The sequence below is a fragment of the Phalacrocorax carbo genome, chromosome 9, assembly GCF_963921805.1.
Source record: "Phalacrocorax carbo chromosome 9, bPhaCar2.1, whole genome shotgun sequence".
NCBI classification, from domain to species: domain Eukaryota; kingdom Metazoa; phylum Chordata; class Aves; order Suliformes; family Phalacrocoracidae; genus Phalacrocorax; species Phalacrocorax carbo.
This window is the reverse complement of record NC_087521.1, coordinates 13536898-13564883: the sequence shown is the minus strand read 5'-3', so window position 1 is coordinate 13564883 and position 27986 is coordinate 13536898. Positions and strand designations below refer to the sequence as shown.

At 46.7% G+C, this 27986-nt stretch overlaps 2 protein-coding genes across 9 annotated transcripts in view; one reads left to right on the top strand and one right to left on the bottom strand.

Moving 5' to 3' along the window:
* The window catches only part of ANGEL1 (angel homolog 1), a 164693-nt gene that overhangs the window by 3706 nt on the left and 133001 nt on the right, over positions 1-27986 (top strand). For 3 of the 8 annotated variants that reach the window (XM_064460447.1, XM_064460443.1, XM_064460442.1), the window contains 8 exons: positions 287-356; positions 769-1202; positions 1931-2057; positions 2867-2977; positions 3738-3807; positions 4245-4408; positions 4910-5074; positions 26320-26759. In XM_064460447.1, the coding sequence (XP_064316517.1) occupies positions 287-356; positions 769-1202; positions 1931-2057; positions 2867-2977; positions 3738-3807; positions 4245-4408; positions 4910-5074; positions 26320-26417 (1239 nt within the window). In that variant the 3' untranslated portion in view covers positions 26418-26759. Of the gene's footprint in view, positions 1-286; positions 357-768; positions 1203-1930; positions 2058-2866; positions 2978-3598; positions 3714-3737; positions 3808-4227; positions 4409-4909; positions 5075-26319; positions 26762-27986 lie in introns of those variants that run through there. The other 5 variants (XR_010374434.1, XM_064460441.1, XM_064460440.1 and 2 more) reach the window with 4 other exon arrangements.
* VASH1 (vasohibin 1) lies at positions 11984-27629 on the bottom strand. Its single transcript, XM_064460449.1, has 7 exons — positions 26950-27629; positions 21815-21903; positions 20733-20789; positions 19570-19644; positions 18143-18524; positions 17693-17805; positions 11984-17096 (listed from the first exon to the last, which is right to left on the bottom strand). The coding sequence occupies exons 1-7, from the start codon at positions 27220-27222 to the stop codon at positions 17024-17026; spliced, it is 1062 nt and encodes a 353-aa protein (XP_064316519.1). The 5' UTR covers positions 27223-27629; the 3' UTR covers positions 11984-17023.

The following is a 27986-nucleotide window of genomic DNA, read 5'->3' as shown; positions in this document are numbered from 1 at the left end:
CACAGGAGGGGAAGCCTGCATAGAAGAGGACTTCATGACTTTATTCCTTGAGTCCTCTTTGTCTGATTAAGGATCTTCTGCCTTGTCACTGGAAAACTGAATGGTAAGCTAGTGTGACCCAGAAAGTTATTGCTCTCTATCTGGAAAGTACAGGAGAGTGTTGCAGTGATGGCCTTTCTGGTTGCAGGGTTGGTATGCGAGTGCACTTTTCCACTTTCTTCCTTCCCCAAAACAAGGTAACTAGCAAATACTGGTGGAGTGAGTGAGGTCTCTGCCTTCCTTCCAGGTTCTGTGTCTGCAGGAGGTGCAAGAGAACCATTACTGGGAGCAGCTGGAACCGACATTCAAGGAGATGGGTATGCTCTGCTTTTGTGTGTCTGTACCTCCAGCTCATGGGACTGGCCAGCCAGTGCTTAACATCTTCAAAGCACTCAGTCTTGAGAGAGCTCTTCCTGTTTTTCAGGTGCTTCTGGCCCTACTTGTGAAGCATCTGTCTAGACTTTACCCTTTCGTTTGTAGATGATCTCTCTCAGAGTTGACAGATCACAGTAACAAAACTGGGAGGGTCCTAGAAGGACAAGGAGAGAGAAAATACCCTCAATGATAAATGATAAACTGTGATTATTGGAACAGAATTTGGTATAATGCTGTACCCACATGTAGTAGGAACCTCTTCTGCTACACAGACTTGCTGAACTCCCCGGTTGATATGGGGTGCCTGAGGTAGTGACTGGACAAACCTTTTAATAGGTGATGGTTTCTTTTCAGGCTTTGCATGCTTCTATAAACGGAGAACCGGAACAAAGACAGATGGCTGTGCAGTGTGCTATAAGCACAGTAGGTTCCAGCTGATCAGCCTCAGCCCCATAGAATACTTCCGGCCTGGCCTGGACATCCTCAATCGAGATAATGTGGGCTTGGTGCTGCTGCTACAGCCTCTGCTGCCAGAGGGCCTAGATCTGAAGGCAGTCAGTCCTTTGTGTGTGGCCAACACTCATGTGTTGTTTAATCCCCGGAGGGGAGATATCAAACTGGCCCAGATGGCCTTGCTCCTAGCAGAGATTGACAAGATTGCAAAAACTACTGAAGGCGGCTATTATCCTGTCATCTTGTGTGGAGACCTGAACTCTGTACCTGATTCTCCACTCTACAAATTCATCCGGAACGGTGAGCTTTCCTACCATGGGATGCCAGCATGGAAGGTAGGTGCCAGCCAAAACTGGGATTGGGTGGCTCTTTATTGCATGCTGCTAGAGAAATGCATGGCTGCATTCCTTCTCTCATGGGGAAGTAGCCCGAATACTGAATTCAGTTATTCAGCAGTCTTTCCCAAAGCCTCCAGCACCGCTGGGGAAAGAAGCAAACAAATGTGTGTGTGTTTCCACCACTGCTCTTTTGGTTTTGCTTGAGGCAGACCACTGATAACAGACCACTTAATTTCAGGTCCTGGTTCTCCCTTGCTATGGGATTTTGTGCCTGGGTGACTGGAAGTGTAGGGGAGTACAACTCCACCAAGACTTACTGAAATTTTATGTGGATGTTTGATCTGAAAACAGTTTGAAGTGGGCACCTATGCTAGAGTCTCTTGTGGTTACCTGTTATCGTGTATCCATGATCAAATACATCCTTGGCTTTGAAGCTAAATCATCAGTTCAATAATAGATGCCTGCAAAGTATCTTGTCGGGTGATTTTTAGCTAACGATATCCCTTCCCCACAGCTGAAGGTTTATTATACGTGCACCATATTCTGAATAGCTTAGTTCATGCCTTTCGTTGAGGGCATTCTCCTGTCTTGCTCATGGCAAATGTATATATACATATACATATACACACATATATATATATACACATATACATATACATAGTAGCTTGCAGAAGTTCTCCTCTGTGTTGATGATGTCTCCTCTCCTGTTTCTGGCCTCCTTGCAGGTGTCTGGTCAGGAAGACTTTTCCCAACAGTTGTATTCACGGAAACTGCTGGCCCCACTGTGGCCGAGCTCACTGGGTGTAACAGACAAGTGCCAATATGTTGCCCTTTGCCAGCCAAAAAAACCAGGTGAGCTCCAGTGTGTGCTGAGAACATGAGTTTGCTGAGGATGGACAGTTTGTGGGCCTTGCTTCTATCTGTTTCCTTGGTATATTAATTACATTTAGTTTTTCTGGAGTCTATTGCTGTAGCCCAGTTTCTGCCATGATCTTTCTCTAGTCAGGAGCTGCACGTTCCCTGACCAGTAACCATTGCTCTATGTATCTCTTTCATATTCCTGGACTTATGTTTTTGTGCAGTTGTATACCATGTTCAGCAGGCGCAGCTTTCAGTTGCAGGTGTTCATGGGAGCAGTTTTGGGCAGTATTTACACACCACTGTTAGGAAATCGTTTGTAAGAACCCAGTTACAATCATGATTGTTCTCTACTGTCCTTAGAGAGGATTAAAAAAAAAGAAGGAGCCCATACTAAATAGCTTTTGTTGGAATCTTGAATGTAGACCTTGTATTCAACCTGATATCCAGAATTTCCCGGCAGACTTTTACTTGAGTTGCACACTAACTGATCTGCTTAGAGGTCCCTTGAACTTGTGGTGTCTCGGAGGGGACCTTCTTAATTTGCTTCATCAAGGTGCTGACCGTGACTGTTGCATTAGCTAAAGGGATAGCAATGACTCTGCTCTGTTCTACATTTATGCATCTGTTCTGTTCCACATTTAGGTTAAGTTATTCCCATTCTCATGGTATCATAGTGCTTGGGCACAAAAATCTCTCTCAAACTAAAGAGGTCTAAAGGTCTAAAGAGTATGCAGATGTTCCCTGTAGATGGGACTTTGCTGCAGTTCTTTTCTTCTTTTAACTTGTACTTTTCTCTGTAGGCAGACGTAAGTACAGCCGGGACTTCCTGCTCCAGTTTCATTTTTGTGATGTTGCCTGTGAACGACCACCGCAGCTGGTCCTCTTGGAAGGTGTGACAGATGCTAAACCAGGTATTAATGGGAGATTTTTCAGCTTGTAACTCTCCTAGCTCTATTTTGATGAAAATGTGAGGTGGAGGTAATGCCTGGTAAGAAAAGGGGAAGGCAGAAGGGTGCCTTCTGTGGCTCTGTGATTACTAATGGATTCCATGAGAGCTCAGAGGAGTGCAGTCTTACCACCCTCATACACACTGACTATGTATGAGAGATGCTCTGAGATTCAGCTTCTTTTGGAGGCTGTTTCTTATAAAGTGGAAAAAAATTTCTTTTTTTCTGTTTCAAGATTTTTTCGGGGGAGAACAAACCTGAAGACAGGGGCCACAACATAGATTTATGTGGATGCTGGCACACAGGACACTGCCTCAGCTCTGGGCCTTGTGGCATGGCTGGTTCTGCTCTCTCCATTTCTGTTCTGCCTTTCTAGGCACCGTTTGAGTAAGCTGTAGGCTCAGGCAAATGAACTTCCTTTGTGAGCAAAGGCTGAAATACCCTGAGCTTTGATAATATTAAATGCTTTAAGTGCATGTCATTAGCATGACAGAATATGACTTCTCAGTTGTTTGCATTGACTGGCTCTCTGGATGTTCCTGTTAGTCTTAGAGCTGGGGTTTCCTTTGAATATTTTTCTTTAAGGTGCCTGTGAGTGGAAGCAATCTGCTCTTCTTGGGCAAAAAGATTCATTTGGTCTCAGGAGAAGCTTCTCAGACTTGGGATGAGCAGCCTGTTCCAGGATCTGTGTAGGTCTGGCTGGAATCTCTTTGCTCCTTTGCAGACTGCCCTGCACACTGGCCCAAACCTGCTGCCATGGTGAAGGACCCCGATCCCCAACCATTCATCCCAAGGTAATTTGGTGCACCTTCAATGTCCCCACTCTTCAAGCCCAGTCTTGTTTTCCTGAGCACTGAATATCTGGCTGAAGTAAAGACTGAAATAGATGTGAGGGTGGCAGAGAGTAAGGAGGGCTCTCTGGAAGAGCCAGATCCACCCAGGGTCGTCCCAGCAGCTGCGCGCTGTTCTGTCAGCATTGCATTGGTGAGGCTGAGAATGAAGGGCATAGACAGGACTGGGTATGGGAGACAAAGGAAGTTCATAGTCTGCTTTGTCTTTGATGTAAGTGGAGTGAATAATTGTGAAAGGCAGCCTGTTATGTATTCACGAAGTAGAAATAGTTTGGACAGTTGCATCAGCAAAGGATCATCCAAGTTCAGCTGCAAATGTAGTACTGAATGCTGTATCATTCTCTTTCCTTCCTTGGTAAACAGTGGCTGTTCATGTGCAGGTCTTCAGGCATTATCCAGCATGGCCTCAACCTGACCTCTGTGTACAGCCACTTCCTGCCACAGAGGGGATGCCCCGAGGTCACAACGATGCCCATGGGGCTTGGAGCCACTGTCGATTATATCTTCTACTCGGCAGAGCCTGTGGAGAATGGGAACAGAGGGCGTAAGTGTGGCAGTGTGGGGCTTGTCCCTGTGACATTGGGAGAGGGCTGTGAGGCATGCCACAGTGCAGCTTGGTGTGGAGCAGTGCATTTTGTTTAGCTGGGGTGGATCTACAGGATGTGACTTTGAAATGATGCACAAAGTGGAAGCAACATTTGGGGAGGAGGTTAGGAATGAAGAGTTTAATTCCTCCTCAGCGGAGAATCTGGACCTATTGCTAGGACTTGCTGCCATGAAAGGATCTTCCCATGGAGCAACTGCCTGGTGAATTTAGTATATCCTTGATTCCTGTGCCTGCAAGTGTGAAACCATTGAGCAGCAGTATTATATGCTGCTCTCTTCTTTCACATCTAGCTCAAAGGTGCTTGCAGTGTTTGTGCAGGCTGTCTCTGTTCATCAGGGAAAGAACAGGAAAGCATTGACAAGCATCCCTCTTTGAGTGTGTAGAGTTAATCTACAGCACCAGTCTCTGGCTGATGTTTCTTTCCACTTTCTTTGTCAGGTCGCAGGCTGTACCGGGATGGAGCTCTGAAGCTGCTTGGCCGCCTTTCCCTTCTCTCTGAAGATGTCCTGTTGCTGGCAAATGGCTTACCAAATCCTTTTTGTTCATCTGATCATCTCTGCCTGCTGGCTAGCTTTGGCTTGGAGATCACCAGCCTCAGAGAGGGTTAGTGTTGGTTCCCTTTCCCTAAAGAAAAGCTGTTCTGAATACAGCAGTTGAGGCTCGGGATTGCACAACCTGCTTGCAAGAAAATTCTTTCCTTGTCATGCCCTGAAAGTCCTTTTCTCCCCTCACACCCTTGCCAAAAGCAGGGATGGAGGAGTTGGAGCGCTTTTTGCATTGTGGGTCTCCACAGACCTGAGCAGTGTTTCCTGTGGGCTTCCAGTTGTATTCAGGCATTGCCATCTCTTAAAGGGATCCTTGTTCCACTGCTTTGTTTCACAGATGTTTAATTGCTGTGGGAACCAACATAACTCCCATGTTTATTTGTCCCTGTGTGAGACCTTCGAGGAGCTGGGAAAGAGAGGGGCAACACTGCCTACTTCTGGTTAGCTAATTGCTACCAAGGAGCACAGGATGTATACACCAATATTGTTTTACACCAGAACAATGATTCTTTTAAGTTCTCAGTGATAGTTTATGAAGTATGGTCCTTCCAGGACCAGTTGTCGTGTTGCCTTTGAGAGTGTTGGCTCTGCTAACTGCTTGGAAATGGCTTTTACTTAATAATGTGCTGCCTTGCTGGTATAAGGGTTTGTGTAGCTGAACAGTTTCTACAAGAAGCTGCCTGCTGTGACTAATGGACCAGGGAATGGGGTTGCTAGGAATGGAGCCAGGCGTTCTACAGAGCCACCCGCAGAAGCTCTAGAACTGCAGCAAAAGCCTAGAGGCCTTGGGAAGGCTCCCTTCCTTTCTAGCCATCTCAGAATGGTACCTAGTTTGGCACTGGTAGGAAAAATATTTACTATCCTCCCAGTGAATATTGGGTGTAAAATACCGTCCTGTAAGGCATGACAACCCCAGGAGGCTATAGCTCTGGGAGGTTCCAAAGGAAATGAAAATGGAAGGCATGTGAGAGGCAGCAGAGCCATGAGATGGAAGAGCTGATACTTGTCACTTGCCCTACTCTTTCTCTATGTCCTCCCTATTCCAGTCAGCCTGCCAGGGGTCAGATAGCCAACCTGTAGCATCCTCTTGCGCCAGACTGAAGTTCATGCTACTGCCTTCTTCTGGAGCCAGTCACGTTTAGGTAGGTAGAACCTGTAGGACTCACTCCTGTCTCTTGACAGGCATTGAGAGGGAGGAGAAGGCTGTGCAACTTGGAGCCAGATTGTCAATGGCTTGGATCCCAGCGTACCTTTGGTGTCCTGTCAGTACTTTTGTCAGCAGTGGCTTGGCCAGTACAAAAACAATAGAACTGTACCTGTTCCTTGGGCAGATTCTCCGGTTCAGCCTGACATTTGGTGCTCAATTTTTCCATGAGAGATGAGGGCAATATTGGCAGAAACATTATCAATCTTCTGTTCACAAATGAGGCAGGGAAATCTGGTCCCACCTCAGGGTTTTGTGGGAAGGTACGAAGAGGCTTAAAATATTGTTCTCTCTTCCTGGGTTATATTGGGGGACTTTCGTATTTTAAATGTTACTGTCTTTATTGAAAAATAAAATTTTTCTAATCTAAGGAAAAAACATAATGTAACTGCAGCACCTTGTGCTCCTGGCTGCTGAACCCTCTGAGGACTTGCTCAACAAGGCTTTGCGGGCTGGGATGCGAAAGAAGAGAGGGCAAATTAGCTACACAAGGTAGTAGTAATTAGGATTGAAGAAAGGGAAGAAGTGGAGCCAGCTATTGTCTCCCAGCACATCCCCAGATCCCAGAGGTGGTTTGTTTGGCATTGGGCTTGCCTTGCAAAATGGTTTGCTTTCAGGAACTCTTCCCCTCCCCCCAAAGAAAGCAAGTACTGTTGATCTTTTATAGCTCACTTCTGTAAACTACAGAAACAAGAGGTGTGCGTGGGGATTGTATTCTGTGCCCATATGATTGTGTAGTGACTGCACATTCCCTTCTTGCCCCTGCCAGATGGTGTGGTATTTGCCTGGTGGTGTGTGGATGGCTTTTGCTACCCCAGTTGGGATAACATGTAGGAGTCTGTATAAATGAACAGCAATCTGGGGGTGAATAAGTTTGCAGCTTTGTTTGCCCTTAGTTTCACAGGTAAGGGTTCTGGCGTGGCACTGGTGTTTGTACATGGGGAGGGATGCAGAGCTGTGTATTTCTATGGCTCTGTTTATCTGACAGTTGCATTAATTTCTGCAAGTACTCTTACTCTGATTTTGTAATTGATTGTATTTGTAAAGGGAGGGGAGGAAAGAGAAATTGGTGAACTGAGAGCTTTATTAACTGCCAGGGTTGAAAAGAGGTTGCCAGAAAGCCGCCTGGTTGCAGATAACTCCCACCAGCTGGTAACATTGTAATAGGAAACTTGGAAGACACTAAAGGTTTAAAAACAACCAACCAAAGGCAAAACGAAAAACACTGTGATACATAGTGTTGGCACTTACAACTTTGGCTGTCTGCTTCAGTTGTAATTGATGGTCAGCTGATGAGGTGCGTGTGTCTGTGTGTGAGAGCAACCCTCCTGCCCCACCTATTGAGATCCATAAGGTGTGCACAGTACACCATCAGATGACCTGGTTGCCCCTGCATTGGCTGAAGCACCTTGCCAATCCTGTGATGTAACTGAGGCGTAGGAGCTGTGCTTCAACAGCACAAGTATTTCTTCCATTTTATTTAAACCAAAGACTTGACTTTTGGGTAGCTTTCATGAAGGCATCTCTCAGGGAGGTTTTAAGGTTCCAACTATATTTTGTTGGAAAATCTAATGTTCCACAGGTCAAGCTAATGCTTTCACTTTCGATACATGAAATAATATGGTATGAACTTGGGAGTGGTTACGTTGTTGAACACTGGATGTGGAGTCATGTGCTGAGAAACCCCAGGACAATGCCTGCAAGTCCTCTGATTCTTCTTTCTGAAGGTTAGAGAGCTCCCAGGTGGACCTGCAGCTCCCTGACTCACACATGCTTCCTTGGGCATTCATAGGTGAAACTGTTGCACAAATGCAGGACTGTTGCTAGTCACTGCATACAGACACACAAAGGCAGAGTTGATCGCTGTGGTTGCTTTGACCACTGTCCCTAAGCCTCTGCTATAGACCCCTGAAGAGTTGGCCAGTTTCGGGAAGGAAAAAAAGCCTGTGTTCTAGAGCAATTTGGAGTTAACATCAAACAGGCCTGGAGATCTGTGAATGCCTCTGGCTGTGGGGAACTATAGGAGAAGTTTGGAGGTGGGGTGGGTGGAAAGAGTCCCTACCTCTAAAATAGCAACTAGCATATAGTTGTAGGGAGAAAATAATGTGTTCTGTGCTGCTTTAAGAGTAGCACACAGTGATACAATAAGAGACTGTGGTATTGAGCAACTCATGGTGGAATGCAGAACTAAGATTCCAGATGTAGCTCTTAACACTGTTTCCTGACCTAAATGTGAGACTAGTCATTATCACAGCTTTCTGATGAATTACAGAGGGATCTGTAAATGGTTATGACAGTGGAACAACAGGAATATCTGCGATACTCAGAAAGGGAAGGTATCATAGAGGTAGGATCATGTACATCATCTTCATAGTGATGTGTAGCTCAGAGAGACTGGTACTTAGGGGAAGGGGTGCCAGGGACCACTGGCAGTGTGTATACATACCCTGTTTTCAGTCTCCTAAGCTGCAGGAACATGCAGCTGTGGAGGCAAACATACTTGACAAAGTCTCTTTGCTAGACAACAGCTTAGATTGCACCACAGCTTCTAGGCTGTATTTAGTTATGCTATTTAGATAGAAGTTAGACTTCCTTTGCTTTCTCAGAGTTTTAAGTTTATCACTGCAGGAGGATGCCCTTTATAATCAGTTTTCCCAATTTTATGGGATGGGAGGAGTGCTAAACAATATAATTGCTGTAGTTTCTTTCCTTTTCTTAATAAATGAAACTTGGCTGCTGCTTGAGGTCTTTTTTTCCCATGCCTTTTTCTTACGGGTATCTCTCCAGCAGCTGTTTTCCTGCAACTACCATATCCAGTTATCTTTTTGAGTTACTGATGTTTATTTTTCTCTGCAGCTGTATTTCTTCAGTTAAAAGCTGTGTGTGGAATTCTTTAGGGCTAAGTCTTATTATAAACTAAACATTTAAATAATGTCAAGCCATAAGATAGTGGGTTCCTTTACCTCTGAAGAGTTAAGTGGGAGAGGTGGGAGTTCTGAAACCAACATTTAAATGGGAATAACTCTTATTATATAAAACAACAAAAAAAGTTTATTTATCATTAGTGCCTGGTATGCCACCTGCTTTGTGAAGCACAGGACTCTGAAATATGCTTGACCTTAGTTCGTCTTCTCTGAGGAGTCTCTTAGAGACTGCAGGAACAGTTCAGCATCTCAAAGAGAATCTCCTTTAAGAGTGAATCAAAGTATGTGTCCTGCTCCTAATATTTGAGAGTGGTGTTGGCAGTCTGAAAAGCAGGGTGTTGTTACAGTGCAATTTCTCCTCCCACTGCCACCACCTCATTAATGAACATTTATTGCTGTACTGTTAGGAATTTGCAGACTTATTCATGGTTCATCCAAATGCAGGTGAAGCCTTTTATAGCTGGTCTAAAGGAGGAGCACACAAGCCTTAGTGCGACACCATCTCCTTTCAATAGGCTTCCTGCTGTGCAAATTGAATTGCTGGCTCTGACCTGCTCCTTACCAACCTGTAGCTGCCTGGCCTGTAGTGCTTTCCATAGCGCTGTCACACTGAAACGTGCCAGCTGCATGACCGCTGCCATTGTATGTACTGCAACATGTTTCAAAGTATGACACCGAGTTTCTGTAGAAAACTTACCTGCTATAATGATAACCAAGATGACTGATTTAACAGCTGGTGTGCCTCAAGGTCCTTCTTTTTGCCAGCTCTACTAGTTTGGTTTCTCCTGCCAGGGCAAGTTATCCTCCAACTTCCACTGAAAATGTCATTCTAGTTTTGAAGCTCTTTTAAATTTTTTTTATTTTTTTAATTTATTTTATTTCAGATCTGGACTGCACATTCTTGTACTCTAAGGGAATAGGAATGCTGTAGAGCAGAGCTGAAAATTTTTTCCTAACTTTGTCTAACCAAACAGAGCAGCTTTCAAGGTGCTGAGGTAGCAAATGGGAGAAGGACTAGACTAGGTGCTGGCATGTGCTACAACCAAAAATGCATTTGTTCCATTCAGTCTTTCCTTTTGTACACATAAAAGACTTGACTTCAGGTCTTAGCGATGTTATTTAGTGTTTTTAGACTTGTCTTTCTAGATGGAAAGCCTTCTATAGCAGTCTTAAGTTTATTCAGTTATTGACCACTTTCAGGAGCTGCTCCTGAACTGGGGGTAGATGAATGCAGTAGTTATTCTAAAGCTATTCCTCTCCTCCGTTTCTCCCACAGAATGAGTTTGGAAATAGGATGGCAGTCACTCTTTGCCAAAATAAAAATATAATCCAGGAAAGCCAACTCAGCTGAGTTGACTTAAGTCTGTAATGGCCTCATACCCAAAGCATGTCAAGCGCCTTTGCCTTCTGTAATCCTGCAGTGTCTGCATGAATGGTGCTCTTGAAGCTCAGTCTCACTTTCTCATGAATGGATTTCTGTATGCTTTTAGGCATGTGAAAGCCTTAAATTTTGCAGTCTTGGGCTTTTCAGCTGACTGGGTTTCTTTTTCTTAAATTTTTTTAAATTACTATTTCACCAAGTTGTGTATCCTTTCCACAATAAAGGTTTTTCACTAAGGTCCAAGTAGCATAATCCCTAACTGACTTAAAAACCTAGAACTGCAGGAACTATCAGTAGCAGGGGGAAAGCCTGATCAAAGAGGGTGCAGAAAGTCTTATTTTTAATCTCAGCTGTGGCCAACTCACTGTTTTGCCATCCTCACTCCATTGTCTAGCAATCACCCTGACCTATACATCTATAGGGGGTTTAGGAGTTACCTGATTTTTAGCAAAATCTGTAAGACACAGGGCAGAGGATATTTTCAAGCAAGCATCTGAGGTAGAGGGTTTATAAAAGTCACAGCATTTTAGTTGTCTTTTTGCTAATATTATTAATCTTTAATAGGGGAGCAAGAAGCCTTTAACTGCTGCTGAAGTCTGTTGTCAGCTCCTAGGCTTGAGTACAGGCCATGCAGGCTTATGAAGTGGCTCCTTCTTTTGTGTCTTCATACCATCTACTAGGTGCTGTGCAATTACTTCTTCTCAGGGCAGAAGTTGTTAACGTCATTAACTTAGCTAAGAGGGACTATTGCATGTGCCATTCTCTTTGGAGTAACAGGTTATGGGATGTTTATTCCTTTCCTCTATACACTGTAGGCTTGCCTACATCCTGGCCCTGGCCCCAGCTATTACTCATTTCCCTAGAGAGAAGGAGTATGTTATGCCTGAAAGATGATAGCTTGAATAAAGTTGGATCCCCCTTGCTGGGGAAATGCACTGAATCTTGCAGCTGACTGTCCTTTATTAACCCAGCATTTGTCTTGAGAAGTACTGGTGAGGTCATTAGTCTGGAAGGCCACTAAACTACAGACCTTAAGCAGAATTGCTTTTCAGGCCAGGAAGGGAGACTGGATCATATGTTGAAGAGTAGAGCAGTGCAAGCAGAGTCTTGTGTTAACCCTTACAGTATTATTTCAAGACTGAAATTTCTGTTGCTGCATCCACGAACTTTTTTTTCCCACGCAGCCTAACTGGTGGCAGTTCAAGAGGAAAAGATGAGTTTAAGCCTTGGTTACACAGCTACATACATACTTTTACACTGTGGCAGCTGCCTCTGTGTGTACAGACATACTCACCTGTTCAGATGATTGAAGGAGAATGAGGGTTCTTCCATGTCCATAGTAGTCCATGTACAGGGCACTTATACATAATCTGATACCATCACTCAAGGCTGTGCCTTTGACTTCTAAGCTGACTGACAACAGGAAAGTTTAAACCAGAAAGAAAGACAGTGCGGACATCTTGTTTTCTCTGCACAAGCTGAGAGCAGTACAGAGGGAATTTTATTGTCTATGTGTCAAAGGAAGCAGGAAGAAGTATCAACATGAGGGCTATGGGAAGTGCAGTAAGAACTAAATCTAAATACAAGTTCTGTGTTGGCTACATAAGAACACAGAACCACACTGATTAATTACAAAAAGACATACATGATATTTTTCTTAAAGAAAGAGACCTTCAATTTCTTAGTTCTGAGCTGTACCAGTGATAAAGATGTAAATGGTTTTGGAGCACCCTATCAGTGCTAAAGTAGAATAGTGATGTGCATGGAAGGGGACCATTCTGGTCCCACTAGCACCATCTCAGCCCTGACCTGGAGGGAAACTCTGCTCTGCAGAGATTATGGGGGATTCAGTAGCCTTCTGGGCTTAAGTTGAGTTGCTCTTGAGCAGACAGGGCCAGGGCACTACTGAAGGAAAGTGGTTGTGATACAAGTAAACACCTGCTCAGAAAACGGACAAAAATATTAAATTCCCTAAGGAGTTTAGCTTGGCTGTAGAGGGACCATCTCCACCTTGCTCTGGCAGAGCAAACACCTAGCCAGAATAGCGCTTGCTTTCTTAGGTTGTTATAAATCCCTAATGCAGGTCTTAATGTTGACAGGACAACAGTGCAAGACCACTGGAATATGTATTGCTATTTCAGCCAGACTTGCACACACAGGGCACCTCCTGCACCTGTTCCTGTTCATTAGGGACAACTCGAAATACTTCATTTAGAAGGAGCAAGTGGCTAAAGCAACCACCTGAAGTGATTAGCCAGAACTACTGGAGCAAGGTCAAGCCCATCTAATCCAGGCTCTTGTCCTCTGGCAACATGAACATTCTTCTGTTTGTTATGGTTTCTTAAACTCCACAATTTTAAGGACAGTCATGTTTCAGTCTATACAACACCACATGTGAGCCTACCTTAAGGGGCAGGCACCTGATTAAGGCTTTCACCTGAAATACTTAAAAAAAAATAAATTCTTCCTGTTAAGCAGATCTGACAACAGCAATACAGCTACTGTATAAACAGAAACTATGTTTCAACCACAGTTCTGGAGTCATTTATTCTGGTAGATCCAAGAGACTAGGTACTGACCCATACAGTAGCACACAGGTAAAACAGTCAACTGAAAAAAAAGCACTCCACTCCCAGCTAAAACACTTGCTAACATACCTTAAGCTCCTAAAGACTCATTTATCTTATTATATCAGAGTTAAAAAAAAGGCTAGTGTGTCACAGACTGATGGACACCCAAACCTGCTCTTCAGTATATGAAGTTTACATCAGTAGCACTCTAGCAGTTTTGCTCACTAATTCATTCAGCCATTAAAAAAATTAGAGTTGGCCAGGTGTCAAGGGACTTGTGTACATAAAAGTATTAAGAGGAACTCTTATTTCAAGGTTTGCATTAAATTTAAAATAGTTTTTCTAGTAGTAGGTCAGCACTTGTTCAAGTCTTTCAAAACTCACCTAGACCTCACATACAGCATAGGCAGTGTCTATCCATTCTTAGTGTATGGACACAGTTCCCTTCCACAGAGTTCAGAGGGACTTGTACTGCAGAACAGACATCAGACCTAATGAACAGTGAAATTTATACCCCAGAGCTACATGAGCAATCACGTGAATATTTAACATTAAATAATTAATAGGATTCCTCAAGATCCATCTTTTTTATTCTGCAGGCACTAAAGAGTATGAGTTAAAATCTAGTTCCTTATTTTCATTCCTTTTCTGTAGCTCTAAAAACTGCAGAAATGGAAGAGACTCATCTCTAGCCTTTTTTCCCTTATGGCTAAAGGCAGACAGACCAGAAGCCAGAGCAGGTAGATGAAGGAGGAAAGAGGTGGAAGTACAAAAGCTTGTCTTTCATTGTACCCTCAGGTTTTGTACGGCATAAAACTGGATTGCACTAATCTTCTCTGTCACAGGGGGATGCTGTCTTGTTTGTTAGCAAGGAAGCTAAGCTTTATATTGAAGTGATTCATCCTGTTACAAAGATGGGTGGAAGCAAGAGCAAGAAGGGGAGAATTGTTTGGTCATTTTCCAGTTTCTTGCACCATCTGCTAAACGGGGGTGATAGAAACAGTAAGGGGCAGGAGTTCTACCACACAGAGAAACATAGTAGAAGGCTTGAAATAGGAACCCTTGAGAGGGCTTATATCTGCTCCTATGTCCATCCTGAGAAATCATCAACATTAAATACATAAGATTTAAATGCCTCCTAACGTACATAATTGTGCAACTAAATCTTGAAAGAGGGTATTCTTGTCTGGCTACAGCTGAGGATTAAGAGACCTTGAACTCTACCTATTATTCATTCCTTAAACATCCACTTCCTTTGGTTTTCTAAGGTAGTGGCCTCAGTTACATCCCACAGGAAAGCACTTAATTACTAGGTCAAACAAAGCATTTTGTTTTAAGCCATTCTGCCCTGGTGATGTAACACGGCTGAGCATCTCTTTTGCCCTGCTCTCAAGAAAGCACCATTGCAGCTCACGCCTCACATCTGTTTTGAAGTTGTCTTCCCTGCAACACACTTCCCCTCCTTTCCATCTAAAAAGGCTCAAGTCTATCCAGCTATTGAATGTGCTCTGTATGAAGCTACTAATTATTCTCAAGAGCTTTCTAGTTACACTGAATTAACTAACCAAAGTAACGGTGTGGATGCATTCTAGTTTTATCTAAGTAGCTTTTATATTTTTTTTTTCTGGATTTCATCCACTTTAATAAAACCTGACATTCAGTCTCCCTTGCTGACTGCTGCTTGTATTTCTCACATGATTCACAGTGGCATATGAACTTTCAGTCCGCTGCATAGCAAACATTATGCAAAGCCAGTTTGTGGCTTCCAAGTGACCCGTATTATTTACAGGTAACTGTGGTACCTTTAGTGCTAACATCATTATTAGCATCCAGACAGTAAATATGTTCATTTACAGCCACACAAAATTGAGCAGAGGACACATCCAAATGGGTGCTTGGCTTGCTACTGCTGTTTAATTTCAAACTGTTGCATGTAGCTGGAGTGCAAGGGAGGGGAGAAGTGTTGCACTGCTCTGTGGAAACTGGCATCCTCTTCTGGATTAACCTTATCTTGGATCAGCAGCAAGTTGTGCCACCTCCCTGTGGATTGTCCTCCTGGTTGTACAGCGTAGCAGAAAAGTACAGACTACAAGGAGAGCTTTGAAGGACAGGCTGCAGTGGTATGGATATAGCATCTTCCAAGTTACATCACAGTTAGGGATGTACAATTAGGAACCTGTAAGGCCTGAGTTAAATTGCTTGTGGGTAGTACTTCAAGGATTAACAATGCTTTAACTCAACAGAAGAGCTGATTTGTTTGGGGATGAGAACTCATTCTCTGCCACCAAAATAGCACTGCTTATATGAAGGTGCGGCACAGCAATACTGCAACAAAAAACCTGGTAGAGCTAACCTCCATCATGTTTCTAACAAGTTCACAGGAAAGAATAAGCCCAGCTCTAACGAAACTAAATATGTAATATTTCAGAAGGTTTAGCAACTTGTCAATGCTGTGATAAAACAAGACTTGGTTTCTCTCAAGGATACTCCCGCTCCCAAGCTCAGTTTTTGCATCACCTAGATCCATGCATTCAGATCACTTCAAGGCCATACTGTTATAACTTCTGGCAACCCCACTGTTTCCAGGCCCTAGGACTCAAAGGGAGTTCTGACAACACTCCAGATTTCTGACAAGCATTACACTGCTTAATCAGTAGTACAACACTTCCCTGAAAAGTGTAGGAAGAGTCAAGGCTGTAAGCAGTCAGAAAGGCCCAGCCCTTTGGGCAAGGCTAGCGTAAGTGGTGCTGTTAAAGACTGCAGCTACCCAAAGAGCCAGGACACAAGCACAGCTCTGGGACTGGGGTGGGGAACTCCTTTCAGGCGGCTCCAGGCTGAGCTGTCAGGAAAGCAGCCACAATCTTCTCAAGCAGAGCTTCCCACCAACAGGTGTCTGTAACTCTAGCGCTAACACTACAGTGAGGAAGGAGCAAGACCCTTGTGGAAAGGAAAAAATGCTTGTAAAACCTGTTCACATCATTAAATCCTTCTTTAACTATTTACTCTTAAAACTTGTACCTCAGTAACTGAAGTGCCTTCCGCAAGCTTTCACAGTAGCAAAGCAGTCACTAGAAGTTAATAGAGAGAAGGCTGATGAAGCGATGACTCAAAGTTCAGGCTTCCCACCAGCCCCTGCCTGCCCTTGCCTCCACTGCTGGGACGATTGAGGTCTCTGTGCCTGTTTTCATATGGCAATGGCATAGGTGTATCCTGACCCACTCAACCACAAAAGGACTTACAGCAACAGCTCACCAGCATTGCAGTGGGTAAAGAGGATCATCACCCCACTGTCTACCCCCTCAAAGAAATGCTTTGAAATAGGCAAGACTGAACACACAAGATGTGGTTTCTCTGGATGAGAGGCCCTTGTATGATCAATAAGGCTGAGCAAATACAGCCCTGTCTCTCACAAGAGCAATGCTAAACAAAGTGTTCAGAATGACAAAACCAGGAGTTTTTGCACAAGACGCAGGGACCATCCTATTCCAGCATCACTTCTCCCTCAGCCCTGCAGGCCTTGCATGAGTAGAAGACTTCTGTGCAGACAGGGAAGAAGTACTGTTGACAAGACACTTCATTTACTTGATGTCAACACAAAAATATTTGATAGCAAGTCTGCTGACCCCACTCACTTCATATTCTTCCTGCAGCAAACTCCCATCAACGTACAGATCCTTATTTTTTTTAAAAAAATACTTGTTTCAGTGAATTAAGATGGACACCTCTCCCAGAAACAGGCAGGTTAATCCTCTGAGACCCATGGGATCCAGCTCTGGGACTGACCGACTAGGAAGTACCTGGGAAGATCAGCACTCTGTTCCACTCCTGCTCCCCTGTCCCCTTTGACAGAATCCCTGCAGCTGGATCCAGGTCCCAGCTGTGGCCAGCAGGAAGTCTGTGGAGCCAGACACACAAGGCACAGCTCTCTTCATACCCGGATCTGGTACCCATTGAGGTCTGGCATGGCTTTGGAATCGGCAGGCTTCTTCTCACCAGATGGCCTGTGAGCGAACAGGATAAGAACTATTCAGAAACCATTTTTCAGTCAGGAGGTGTTGCACATAGAGATGGCAGCACAGGGGAAGGTACAGGAAAGCTTCAGACTTATCCTACACTATCAAGGACAGGATTATTCTGCATCCTCCAGTAACTGTCCCAACGATCTCCATGGAAGAGAATGCAGGTTAGGAAGAGTAGGAAGTCCACTCTGGTACCTCGGATCAGTTTCAGGAAAATAATCTTACTGACAGCAGTGTAAGTTTTGGAATCTCTTTGGGGCAGAGGGCTGTGAGACACCAGAGCTCAGACCCTTGTATAAGGTTAAATATCAGCTACCAAGACCACTGTCTATTTGAGCTGCCTTCCTCCTCCCTGCCAAAACAAAAAAAAAAAAACAGCTGTACCCCCACTCCCCAAGCAATGATAAATTCACAAAGGCACAGACTAGGGAATAATGCTACTGCAGGTCACAAGTATCCGCTGATATAAAGAACCCCAGTAAGATATCAGAAGGATCCAAAAGCAGACAGCAGGGTGGAGTCTGTGAGTAAAACAGAGATGCTCTAGATAGGTCTCCTTGCCCAACAGCCCCACTCACCGTCGGTCCCCACGGCTATTGCGCCGATGGGGGCTGGCCTGACCTCTTTGTGGGGAGGAGACATCTTTCTTTCTGTCCTTGGTGGGAGATGGTGGCCCAGTTCCTTTGCCAATCTGCCAGAAAAATTGAAGAGAAACGTGAGCAGAAAACCAAAAAACCAGAAAACACAAAGCTTAACAATGATTAATTATATAGAAATAAAAGATAAAAAGGCAAGGCAAGTGCATCAGAAATGCAAAAACCAGAAAAAAACAAGCTACAGCAACAGCTATGGCTCCAAGGACTGTATACAGTCCAAGCTAATCACAACTGCTGTACTGCACAAGCATCCGTTAGGGATCACCCTGTATACAAAGAAGAGCCTCCTGCCACTTCATTCCCCCAGCACACCATCAGCCAGGTAAGACAGTGGACGCAGCAGCAGCAAGCTACTCCCCATTTGCTGCTTACCTTCAGCCTCATATCCCGGGCATGTCTCTCAAGCTCTTTGCGGAAGTCTTCCCGGGTTAGCTTGTCTAAATCCAGGATGGAGTGCTTCCACTCGATCTGTTCCACGCTGTGTGGGTCATGGGACACACAGTGGCCCAGCTTCACCTTTTTGAGAGAGTGCCAGCAGCGGCGATACGCCTCCTCAAAGTCAAAGATGAGTTCGCTCAGTGTGCGGAAGACAGGTGCTTTGTACATGAGCTCCTCACGTCGGCTGATGCCCAGTGCCCCGTAGCGGCCTCCAAAGTTCACCCCCAGCACAATGTGTCGGAAGTAGTTCCCTGAGAAGTGGGTTTTGAAGCTGATGGGGAAACGGTCCAGCGTGGTCATGTTGTTGGTGAGGTAACTGACAGCAGCTGCTATTCAGGAAACAAACAATGATACCATTTTCTAGACAAGATACTTCCTTCCTGCTCCAAACCCTCCCAGCCTGCTCAGCAGACTCACCACTGATTCAGGCATCACATAGGCAGGATTTTTTCCCAGACCAAGAGTCCTGCTCATTGCAAGCTGCCCTACTTTCATCCGGGTCATGGGGAAACCAGGCTTGGCCTCTTCAACAAGACAGTTAACAAAGGGGAGTTAATTTTGAGGCAGTCTTGTGATGCAGAAGTTGCAATGCTAACACCTCAAGTGTACTGTGTTCCATAGCTCCCAAATTGTAATGCTTATTATTATTCCTCAGTTTGTTTTAATCTGTTCTACTAGCTACTATTTCACACACAAACTGAGAAACCTTCGGGACAAAATACTCATCAGACTACCCTTCTGAACCATTCATTTGCCATCTCTGCCCCTCCAGGTGGCTTTGCCAATGTTCATCAAGAATCTATAGCCCGAGTGACATACACTAAGCCTGGAAGATAGCTAGGAAAGATGTGTGCTTAAAGATGACACGTCTAAAATTAAGAAAGGTGTTGTCTAAGCTGGCAGGCAGTGTTAGACCTAATAGTGAAGTGACATTCACCATAATTAGAGGTTGGGGAGGATCCCTAACATATTTTAACATAGAACACATGCAGGCAACGTTGCAGTAAGGGAACAATGTTATCCACAAAGGACTTCCTGACCTAAGTCTAGCTAATGTTTTTGCCCCTCTTTAGGTGTTCCTTAGATCCTTCCTTTATCTTTTATTCACTTGTAGAGTTAACTGAAGCAGCACCACCTGTCTTGGGGAAGGAGGAGCAACTCTGAAGAACTAGTTCTGATATTTCAGAGAATTGCTTGGATTTGGATTTTATTGGTGGGGTTTTCTGCGAGAACTGGGGAGGGAAACCAGAGGGATGTGGGGCTTGGTGACAATATTATCAGCAGCCTCAAAGCATCATAAGAGAGCAGAGGAGAAAACACAAGGATAGACAGACATGCACAATTCCAAGAGGAAAGGATACATTCCCAGGATCACAGCTTCCAGGCATTTTATTGGCAGGGCCTCTTTGGTCATTTCTTTGGCCAGGTCCATCAGCCTGCAAAGCGGGACAAGGGAAAGATGAGGACAATTAGAGGGCTTGTGCTATCAAGTTTGGCCAGTTCAGCCCTTTTGCACTATATATGTAAGATAGGTTTCCAGGAGAGAAGGTGGGCCACTGAGGACAGGGAACAGAAGAAAATACCTTCTTTAGGAATATATTAAATCCAAACCAGGTCTCTACCACATGCTGTTGCTGCTTACAAGGAACTCCTTTCAGTGAGTTACAGCAAAGCTGCCTACTAGGCCAATCTCTGTTCTCAGGGAGACCACAGCACTTGGCTTAGTGAGTTCTGGATGGACACCAATGTGATGACAAGCAGAAACCTCAAAGGACTGAGCGCCAGCAGTGCTTGCCTCACAAGGTTCAAGGACAGTGAAGCCCTCTTCTCTGGCATCAACCTTAGTCTCCATTCAACAAATGCTGCGGAGGAGACATTGCACTAATTTTATAACACAAGACATTTGGGGTCACAAAAGTCTATGGACTAGACCAATAGTAAGAAGCAAGTCTTGGGAGATTCTCAATATGCTGGCCAAGAGTCAATGAATGTCAGGTGCTGACCTCCAGGAACTTATGGGTCGCAGCTCTTCCCAAAATCTGCAGTCAGGAGAATCCCCCTTCTCCTTCAAAGTATGAGGCACCAAAAGCTTAGTGAGCCTAGATTCTGCACAGGCACTCACAGGAGCTATGAAGAAGACCTATAAAGAGACTTGGCTTTTACAAAGCTTGTTTAGGGCAGGACCTGATTTCAGAGTCCATCAGAAGTTCATATAGTTATATTCCAGTTAGAAGCAGGCAGAATCTGCACATCTTTGAAATACATTTACATTACTTTACTGGATTTACTGATTCATGACAACAAAACCTACGCTTGTCCTTGAGAAAGGCCAGACACAGCTCTGCCCAGCTGTGCCCCAGGCAGCAGACAATGAAGTCACCTTAAGTAGGACGGAACTGCAGTGCTGAAAGCCCTGAGTGCCACCTAGACCTTGGCCAGGGGATGGAAGAAAAAGCAGTGGGTATAGCAAGGCCCCAGCATCTTAAACCAAGGGTTAAATGCTGTAGAGGCTGCCAGCACTTACCCAGTCAGAGGTCTGCTCTTCTTAATCTCAAAGAATTGTGTCCCAGTGTGATTGTACCTGGAGGCAAGAAGTTAAGGGCTTGGCAGCTTGGAAAGTAGTTTGAAGAAAACCTGCCTGAAGAACTTTCATGGTACTTACTATTCTCATCCCACAAATATAACAGCAACGCAAGAAAGTTCCCACCTCCCTCTCCTGCATTTCTCCCATTTATAGTCCCTCCTTACTTTCACTGTATATCCTTCTTCTCCCCACACAGTTTCCACTCCATTTCCCAAACGTCCATGCTTACAGCACATGCTCTGCTCAGCTTTCCAGTTACCAGGGCAGAACAAAGTTTGATAGATTTCTGCCTGCTCCAGTCTGCAGAGAACACAGGCAGCACTGAACCATTCATGGTACCTTATTTTGACTGACTGGAGCCCAACCCAGAGCACAACCACCTTAAATGGGTGAGAGGTACCAAGAGGTCTGCCTTCTTACCTTGTTTTAGGGCTGAAGCCAGAGCTAGCTCTGTATCTCATCAGTGAGATTAGATGGTGCTTGCATGGCACATACTTGGTGTCCAGCACAACAGGGATGGAGAAATCTCATTCCCAGGACACAGTCACACAGGCAGCTCTGCATATAAAGGGGCAGGATACCACAGATGCACAAAAGCAGGGCGGCTGACTGTCCTTTAGACAGAGAAGACCTGCGAGGCAGTTTTCTCACCACCACAGCTCATCCATGCCTTAACAGTGAGGTGAAAGTTTGTAGCCCACCTGAGACCTGGCTGTCAGGGTGTCAGATATGTGTGTTTTTAATGAAATGGCACTGTAAAGCCACTGACCTAGAAGGGTGGGTAGTGGGGAAAGGCCCTTGATAACATGTCCATTTGTTAGATGGAGTAAACAGGATCAGAAGGTAACTTGGGCAGAAGAGAAACAGAGCAGCAAAACCATCCCAAGGTCTGCTTCCTGTTTTCAGGGAGCAAGTTTCAGTTCCCCTCCAGAGCTTTTCTGTTCTTCACAAGGGAAGGAAAGTCCCCTTGTTCCCTCTTCTAGGGTTATCACATCAGTGACTAAGGTAGCAGTAAAGGATACTGAAGCTCCCTGATGTAGCGCTGTACAGCTTCCAGGCGCTCAGGGATGGGAGTGGATGGCTGGAATGCAGGCACACTTGGTATGGGAATCTGAAATGGGGAGCAGAACATAAATTACTGCTTCCAAACCTCTCCAGCTTCTTGCTGAACTCGGTAGCACATAGCTACAGGGAGCGTGTTCCTCTGAAACCAGCCCCTTTTTGCTGCCCAAAGTGATGACACCAGGATCATTCCTTTCTTCCCACACCGATAACTCAGAAGGGGTTCAGAATGAAGCACCAGCACAGAGCTGCAAGAGAAACTGTGTGAAAGGGTCCTGCATTTAGCCAGGGTTGCATTGGAAGAATTAGGTAAAATTAACTGATAGGGTAAGATGCGAGACAGGAAACCTATCACCCAAGGGAACTTGGCCTCATTTGAGCATGCAAACTGGAAGACACAAAACAAAAATAAGAGGAGAAAGGCAAAAATGGAGAATGAGTTTCCCCAAAGCCACCAGAGCATGGAACAGTGCCGTAAGCAAGGGTATAAAGGTCCCTCACTGCCCTCTGGCATCTCAGGTGCGTTGGCACTGACTAGGACTCAGGCTTGACAACACCATGACTCCCGCCCACCCCTACCCCCGCCCCGCAGTGTCCATTCTTTTGAATTATGTGCTCAGAGAATGACTTCAGAAAGTTCGCTGTTTGGACTGCGGTCCCATTCTGAGGCCTCAGCTTTATGGGTCCAGTCACATTTTCCTCACCATTTGCTCCACAGGGGATAACTGTAGCCTTGTCAGCAGCTGAGATGTGGCTAAGGAGAGAGAAGGGTCCTGTCCACAGGACAAATATGATGGAGAAGACAAATTTGGTGTGACTGACAGGCTTGGAGAAACAGCCCAGCATTTTCCCTCAGAATAGCTCATACCTTGTACACACTCCTCTGATACCAGACTGCAGCTTTTCACAGCAGTTTGGTTTTTTAGCATTTCAGTTCCTCCTCAGACTTCCCACAGAGCTGGGTTAGCCCCAACTACGAGTGAGTGAGTCAGAACCGGATCATCCCTTGGGCCTTCCACTCCGCTGTGCGCAATTGCCCCTGCAGGCCATGATTTTGTAGCCAGCAGTGCTGTTTGGCCACTCATCATCTTCCACATGTATTTCTGTAGCCATTTACTTCTGTACCTCCTTCTCCTGCCCTGGGTTGGCACAAGTGACTGGTGAACCAGGTCAGGCACCCAAACCAGCTGAAAGCTGAGCCAGCAAGCATCGGTAGTTTTCAGTCAGATCAGTTCCCTGTCCTGGTTTGCCACATGGTTGCAGTCTGCTTGTGCCCACCCAGTACAGGGGCCAGAGACTGCTTAACCTTGAGAGATGGTGTGTTGCTGCCTCTGGAAACCTTAATCTGTAGGTGTTTTTCACTCTAGCTCCAAATACCATCGGCAAGTAAACACTGAGCTAAATACTCAGTCTTTATCAATTTTCTCTCCCATGATTTGGCCACTGGTACCCATTTTCCTAGCACCTCTTGGAGGTGCCAGTTGCCATCTCCAGTGCCTCATTTCTGTACCCTGCTTGGAGAAAGCAGAGGCACTGGCTGGTTCACTTGAAGGAGACAGCAGAGGAACAGCAGGAACAGATGTGAAACAGGGTTTGTTCAGCTGCAGCAGGAGCAGGGAAGGCTCCAGAGAGTGACACAGGGATGGAGCCGTCTCTGGAACTACACAAGCTGAGTCAGTTTGGATGCTGAGAGCTGACACACTGAGTCATAGGAAATCATTTCCAGGCAGAAACAATGAAAGAGGTAGCAACCAGGACAGGCTGACTATTTAACTTTGTTTTATTCCTTCAGCATGGAGACTTTCACACTTTTTGAGTGGAGACAGATGGATTAAGTGCATGTTGACAGCACAGACTAATGGTTCTGGGTAGTTACTCCTCCCTTTACTAGTACAGGCCCCAGATTCCCTTGCACAGAGGACTGTGCAACACAGAGAGCGTAATGGCAACCAGTTCAGCAGGGGACTAGTTAATGCAGAAGAGCCTGCTGCACCTCAAGTAATTAAACTGATGAAAGTACTGTGTGCTCGCTCTCTCTCAGATCTGGGCCTGCAGCCCAGACTGGGCTACAGTTTCTTTTGCATCAGGTCTATAGCATTTTAATGGGGCAACAGAAGACTGAGAGGAATAGAGGAATAAGGTCTCCATCCCTCAGTCCTACACGGGCAGGATGGGAGACCCTAACACTTTGTTCTTACCCAGCATCATCCACTGCACATCTCAGAAGGGCTATAAACATTAGGCAGTCTTTGCAATCTTCCAGAAAGCAAAAAGGAATTTATTTGTAACAGAAAAGATAGGAAATCAGATCTATATTGTTTCCTTTTTGTTACTCTGAAAGCTGGAGAGAGAGCTAGGAAGAGAGCCCAGATTTCCCAGAGCACCTACCTATGCCAGGCTTAGCAGACTGACTGAACATGTCCTTGGACCCTCGTCACTTGAGTGGAGGGGTTGCATTACCCCACTCCTAGATTCACACACCCCGGCAGGCTGACTGCATGCATGGGATTGGGAGTCTGCTTTTAGAAAGGGAATCCTGAGAACAACAGAGGTTTTCATGTACTAAGTGGGCTGTGCTGTACAGGAGACAAGGCAGATGGGAGCAGGGCACAGACAAACCTCCACCCTTATCCTTATCACAAAGTTGCTTTTTTGGCCCACCTGATTTAGCAACAGTTTCTTTCGTGGTGCACATATGTACCCAAGCACCTCCCTAATTGTCCTTTTTCAAGCTACATGGGAACAATGCCAATCCCAGTTGTTAGCCTGACTAAAGAAACTGGATTTTTCCCTTCTCCCTCTATATGAACCCATTAGATGCAACTCTTCTTGCCTTTGCCCTCATAACCACCTCACTTAAAATCCATAATTTCTTAATGAGGCAAGCACACATCACTTTGTATTTCCAGTGTGGACCCATTTGACGGTTCCAGCAGCTCCAAGCAAAGCAATACCCCACCCTGTTGCTAGAAAGGAAACAACCTACAGGAGGGTGGCACTCTCAAGCCTAGCATGCACAGTCAGACAGCTATGTCCTGCCGCCATGACCCAGCTCACTTGATACCCACTCACCCCAAATCTACTGGAAGGAAATTGAGACCAGAAGGGACCTCTGAGCTCTCACACCCCCCATGAAAGACACAAGCCCTGCAGCTGATCTGAGAACATATTCATAAAGTCTGATCACAGCCTCCTGCAGTCATCATTTTACGGTATTTAGTTTATGGACAACTCAGAGTTATTTCCCACAACACCCAATACTGGCTACCGATTCAAGGCCCAAAATTTTGGACTAGGCAAACCACTGTCCGATTCCCAACACCTGAAAAGGCCTATTCACCCTCCAGCACCTGGAGAGTACCTGGCTTTTCAAAGGAGCTAGCCCTGCAGGGTACGCTCATCTGTTGCATCAGCCATTCAAAGAAACTTGAGGGCACCAAGATGGGTGGTGATATAAGCAGCCCTCAAAGATAAAACCACATCCCTAGAGGGGAAAAAGAGCTAGGGAAACAGAGCCCATCCATCCTTGCTGCTTCCTGCATTCCAGCTGTATGCCTGTTGAGCTCAGGAATGGGATCTCAGATTGCAGAGTGCTTAATAGAGTTTATAGATCTGGTTCCCAGGGGTGCTGGCAAATGAAAAAAAAAAAAAAGCAGCAGTCCAGTTTCACCTGTTGTTGCAAGAGCTCGTACCACTTGTGCCCCCTAACTGTAACCCTTTGGCACCAAGACTATGAAGTGAGAACAGCAGATGTACTTCACTTTAAGACCAAAACCAGAGACTGAACACTGTGTTTCCCTCCCCTCATGCTCTGGACTCCTGTGAACTTTTTTCTTCCATTTCCCTCACCTCTCCTGGCCAAATAGGCCCTTTCGGTTAGGAAATTAAGTAGCGCGTGTTCTGATTGATCTGAACCATGTTTTCAGCCTTCACCCAGGCTCAGGACAAAGTCAGAGGAGAGGAAGGAAATCTGAAAAGGAAGGAGAAGTCTAGAGGGGTTAGAATAGGGACTGTAATCAGGATTCAAGATTCATTTTGGTTGCAGCCACAGATGCCTATAACTCTTCACTGCACAAAGGATGTTAGATCACATGCTTTTCCAGAGTTCCTTGTGGAAAGCAGTAGGGATTGCCTGTGCACTAGATAATAGCATGTTCTTGCATACTTCAAATTACCTTCCCAAGGAGGCAAGTCCTTGCTAAAAATGCCTGAGTAGAAAAAAACCCTCATCTTTTTGTATTTGAATTTCCTCTGTTAGCATGATGGGAAGGAATACTCTCATAACCCTCCAATGGAGTGACACCAAATGTTTGCAGTGTCTTTTGTTCACAGAATGCCAATGAAAGGGGGAGACTTTTCTCCCGCTGAGGTGCGACACAGATAGCAACAGTCACAAGAATTCACATGTAAATGTTTCAGTATGGCACAAGGTTAAGTGAAATGACCAGCGGTTCCTCTTTCATAGAGTTATCTGCAGCAAGGCCAGGAAGGCGCTTGGAAATCACCACAACATCCGACCCCACACTGCAACAAGCTCTGCAAGCGTTCGCTCACTCCTCTTAAAACTCTTTGGCATCAAGGGTCTCTTTTCTGGCAGACACCGTTCTGTGGAAGAATGCTTTCTGATGTGGGAGGCTGCACCCAAATTTAATTTCTTCTGGTTCAAAGACTCACCTTTGCCTGTCTCACTTACTCTTCCACCTCAAGTATTCGGACTCTTCTAAATTTATCCTTCCTCGTCTTTTAATTATTTATGCCGCCTTCCTCTCTAGGGCAAACCATCTCCCTTCCAGGGGTCTCGCACATCAGACACCTGGAGTCTGTTTTCCAGCAAGGCCTCAGAAGCAGAGGGTGCTGCTGGCGCGGTGGGGCCGGGCAGGGCCGGGCCCCGCGGCACCCGCCCGCTCTCCGATGGGCCCGTGGCTTTTCGTCCCGCAGGGGCACCCCGAGGGCACTTTTCCCGAAAGACCGCTCCCCAGCGGGGGAGCCCAGCCTCCAAGGGGGGCCGGCGAGCGACCCCTCCCCGCGGGGTCCCGCCATGGCCCCTCTTCCCTTCGTGCGCCCCGCAGGGGCCGGGCCGGGGGGGGGGACTCACCTTGGGCAGGTCGGCGGCGCCCCGGATCCTCTGCGCCACCCGCTCCCCCTCGGGGTGGATCCTGCCCACATGCCGCCACATCCGCTCCCAGGTGGGCTCGTCCACGGGCAGCCCGCCGCGGTTGACGAAGAAAGGGACGCCGCCGTCGCGGAGATCCTCCTCGCCCTCCTCCTCCTGCTGCTCCTCGTCCCGCGCTGCCGCCGCCGCCGCCGCCTCGCTGGACGGGGGGCGCCTGCCTGCGGCCGCGGGCCCACCGCCCCCCGGCATCGGCATCGCCGTCCACGCTCAGCACCCGCCGCCCGCCGCCGGGTCACCGGGGGCCGCGCCCCGCATGGCCGGCGCGCGGGGCACGGGGCGTCACCGCCCCCGCCTCGCCCCCGCAGATATCACAGCGGAGAGCTTTCGGGGAAAAGGGGGGGAAAGAGGCGGGCGGGGCGGCGCCGGGTGCCGCATCAGGCCGCCGCGGCGGCGGGGCGGGGAGAGGCGCCGGCGGCCCAGCCGCCCGCGGCAGTGACGGCGGGCACCGCGCGGGGCGGGCCTGCGGCCGGGGCGCCCCCACCGCGCCGCCTCTCGAGCGCTCCGCGGGGCGGGGGGGCGGGCGGGGACAGCCGCCTCCGCGGCGGATGCTACTTGCCGGGTAACAAAAGCCCCCGCGCGGGGCGGGGCCGGGCCGGGCCGGGCCGGGAGCCCCTCCCCGCCGGGCGGCGCGGGGTCTCGCAGTGCCCCTGGCGGGGCCGGGGCAGGCGGGCAGCAGCGCCACTGCCCACAGACGATAAGGCTGTGAGGCGCCTGCGGGCGGGTGATAAGGAGGGGTGGGGCGGGGAGGGAGCGAGGAAGCGGCAGGGGGCGGGGCCACGAGGGGCGGGGCACGCGGCGGCCGTTTAACGGTCTCCGTGACGGGCAGGTGGTGGCTGGGCGTGGGGCTGCTCTCCGGGTCGTATTCCCCGCTGATGTTTTAGGGGTGTGACGGAGGCCGGGTAGGGTGGCCCCGCTGGAAGCGGGGGCAGGTTTCTATGTGGAGGTAGCTTTGACCAGCA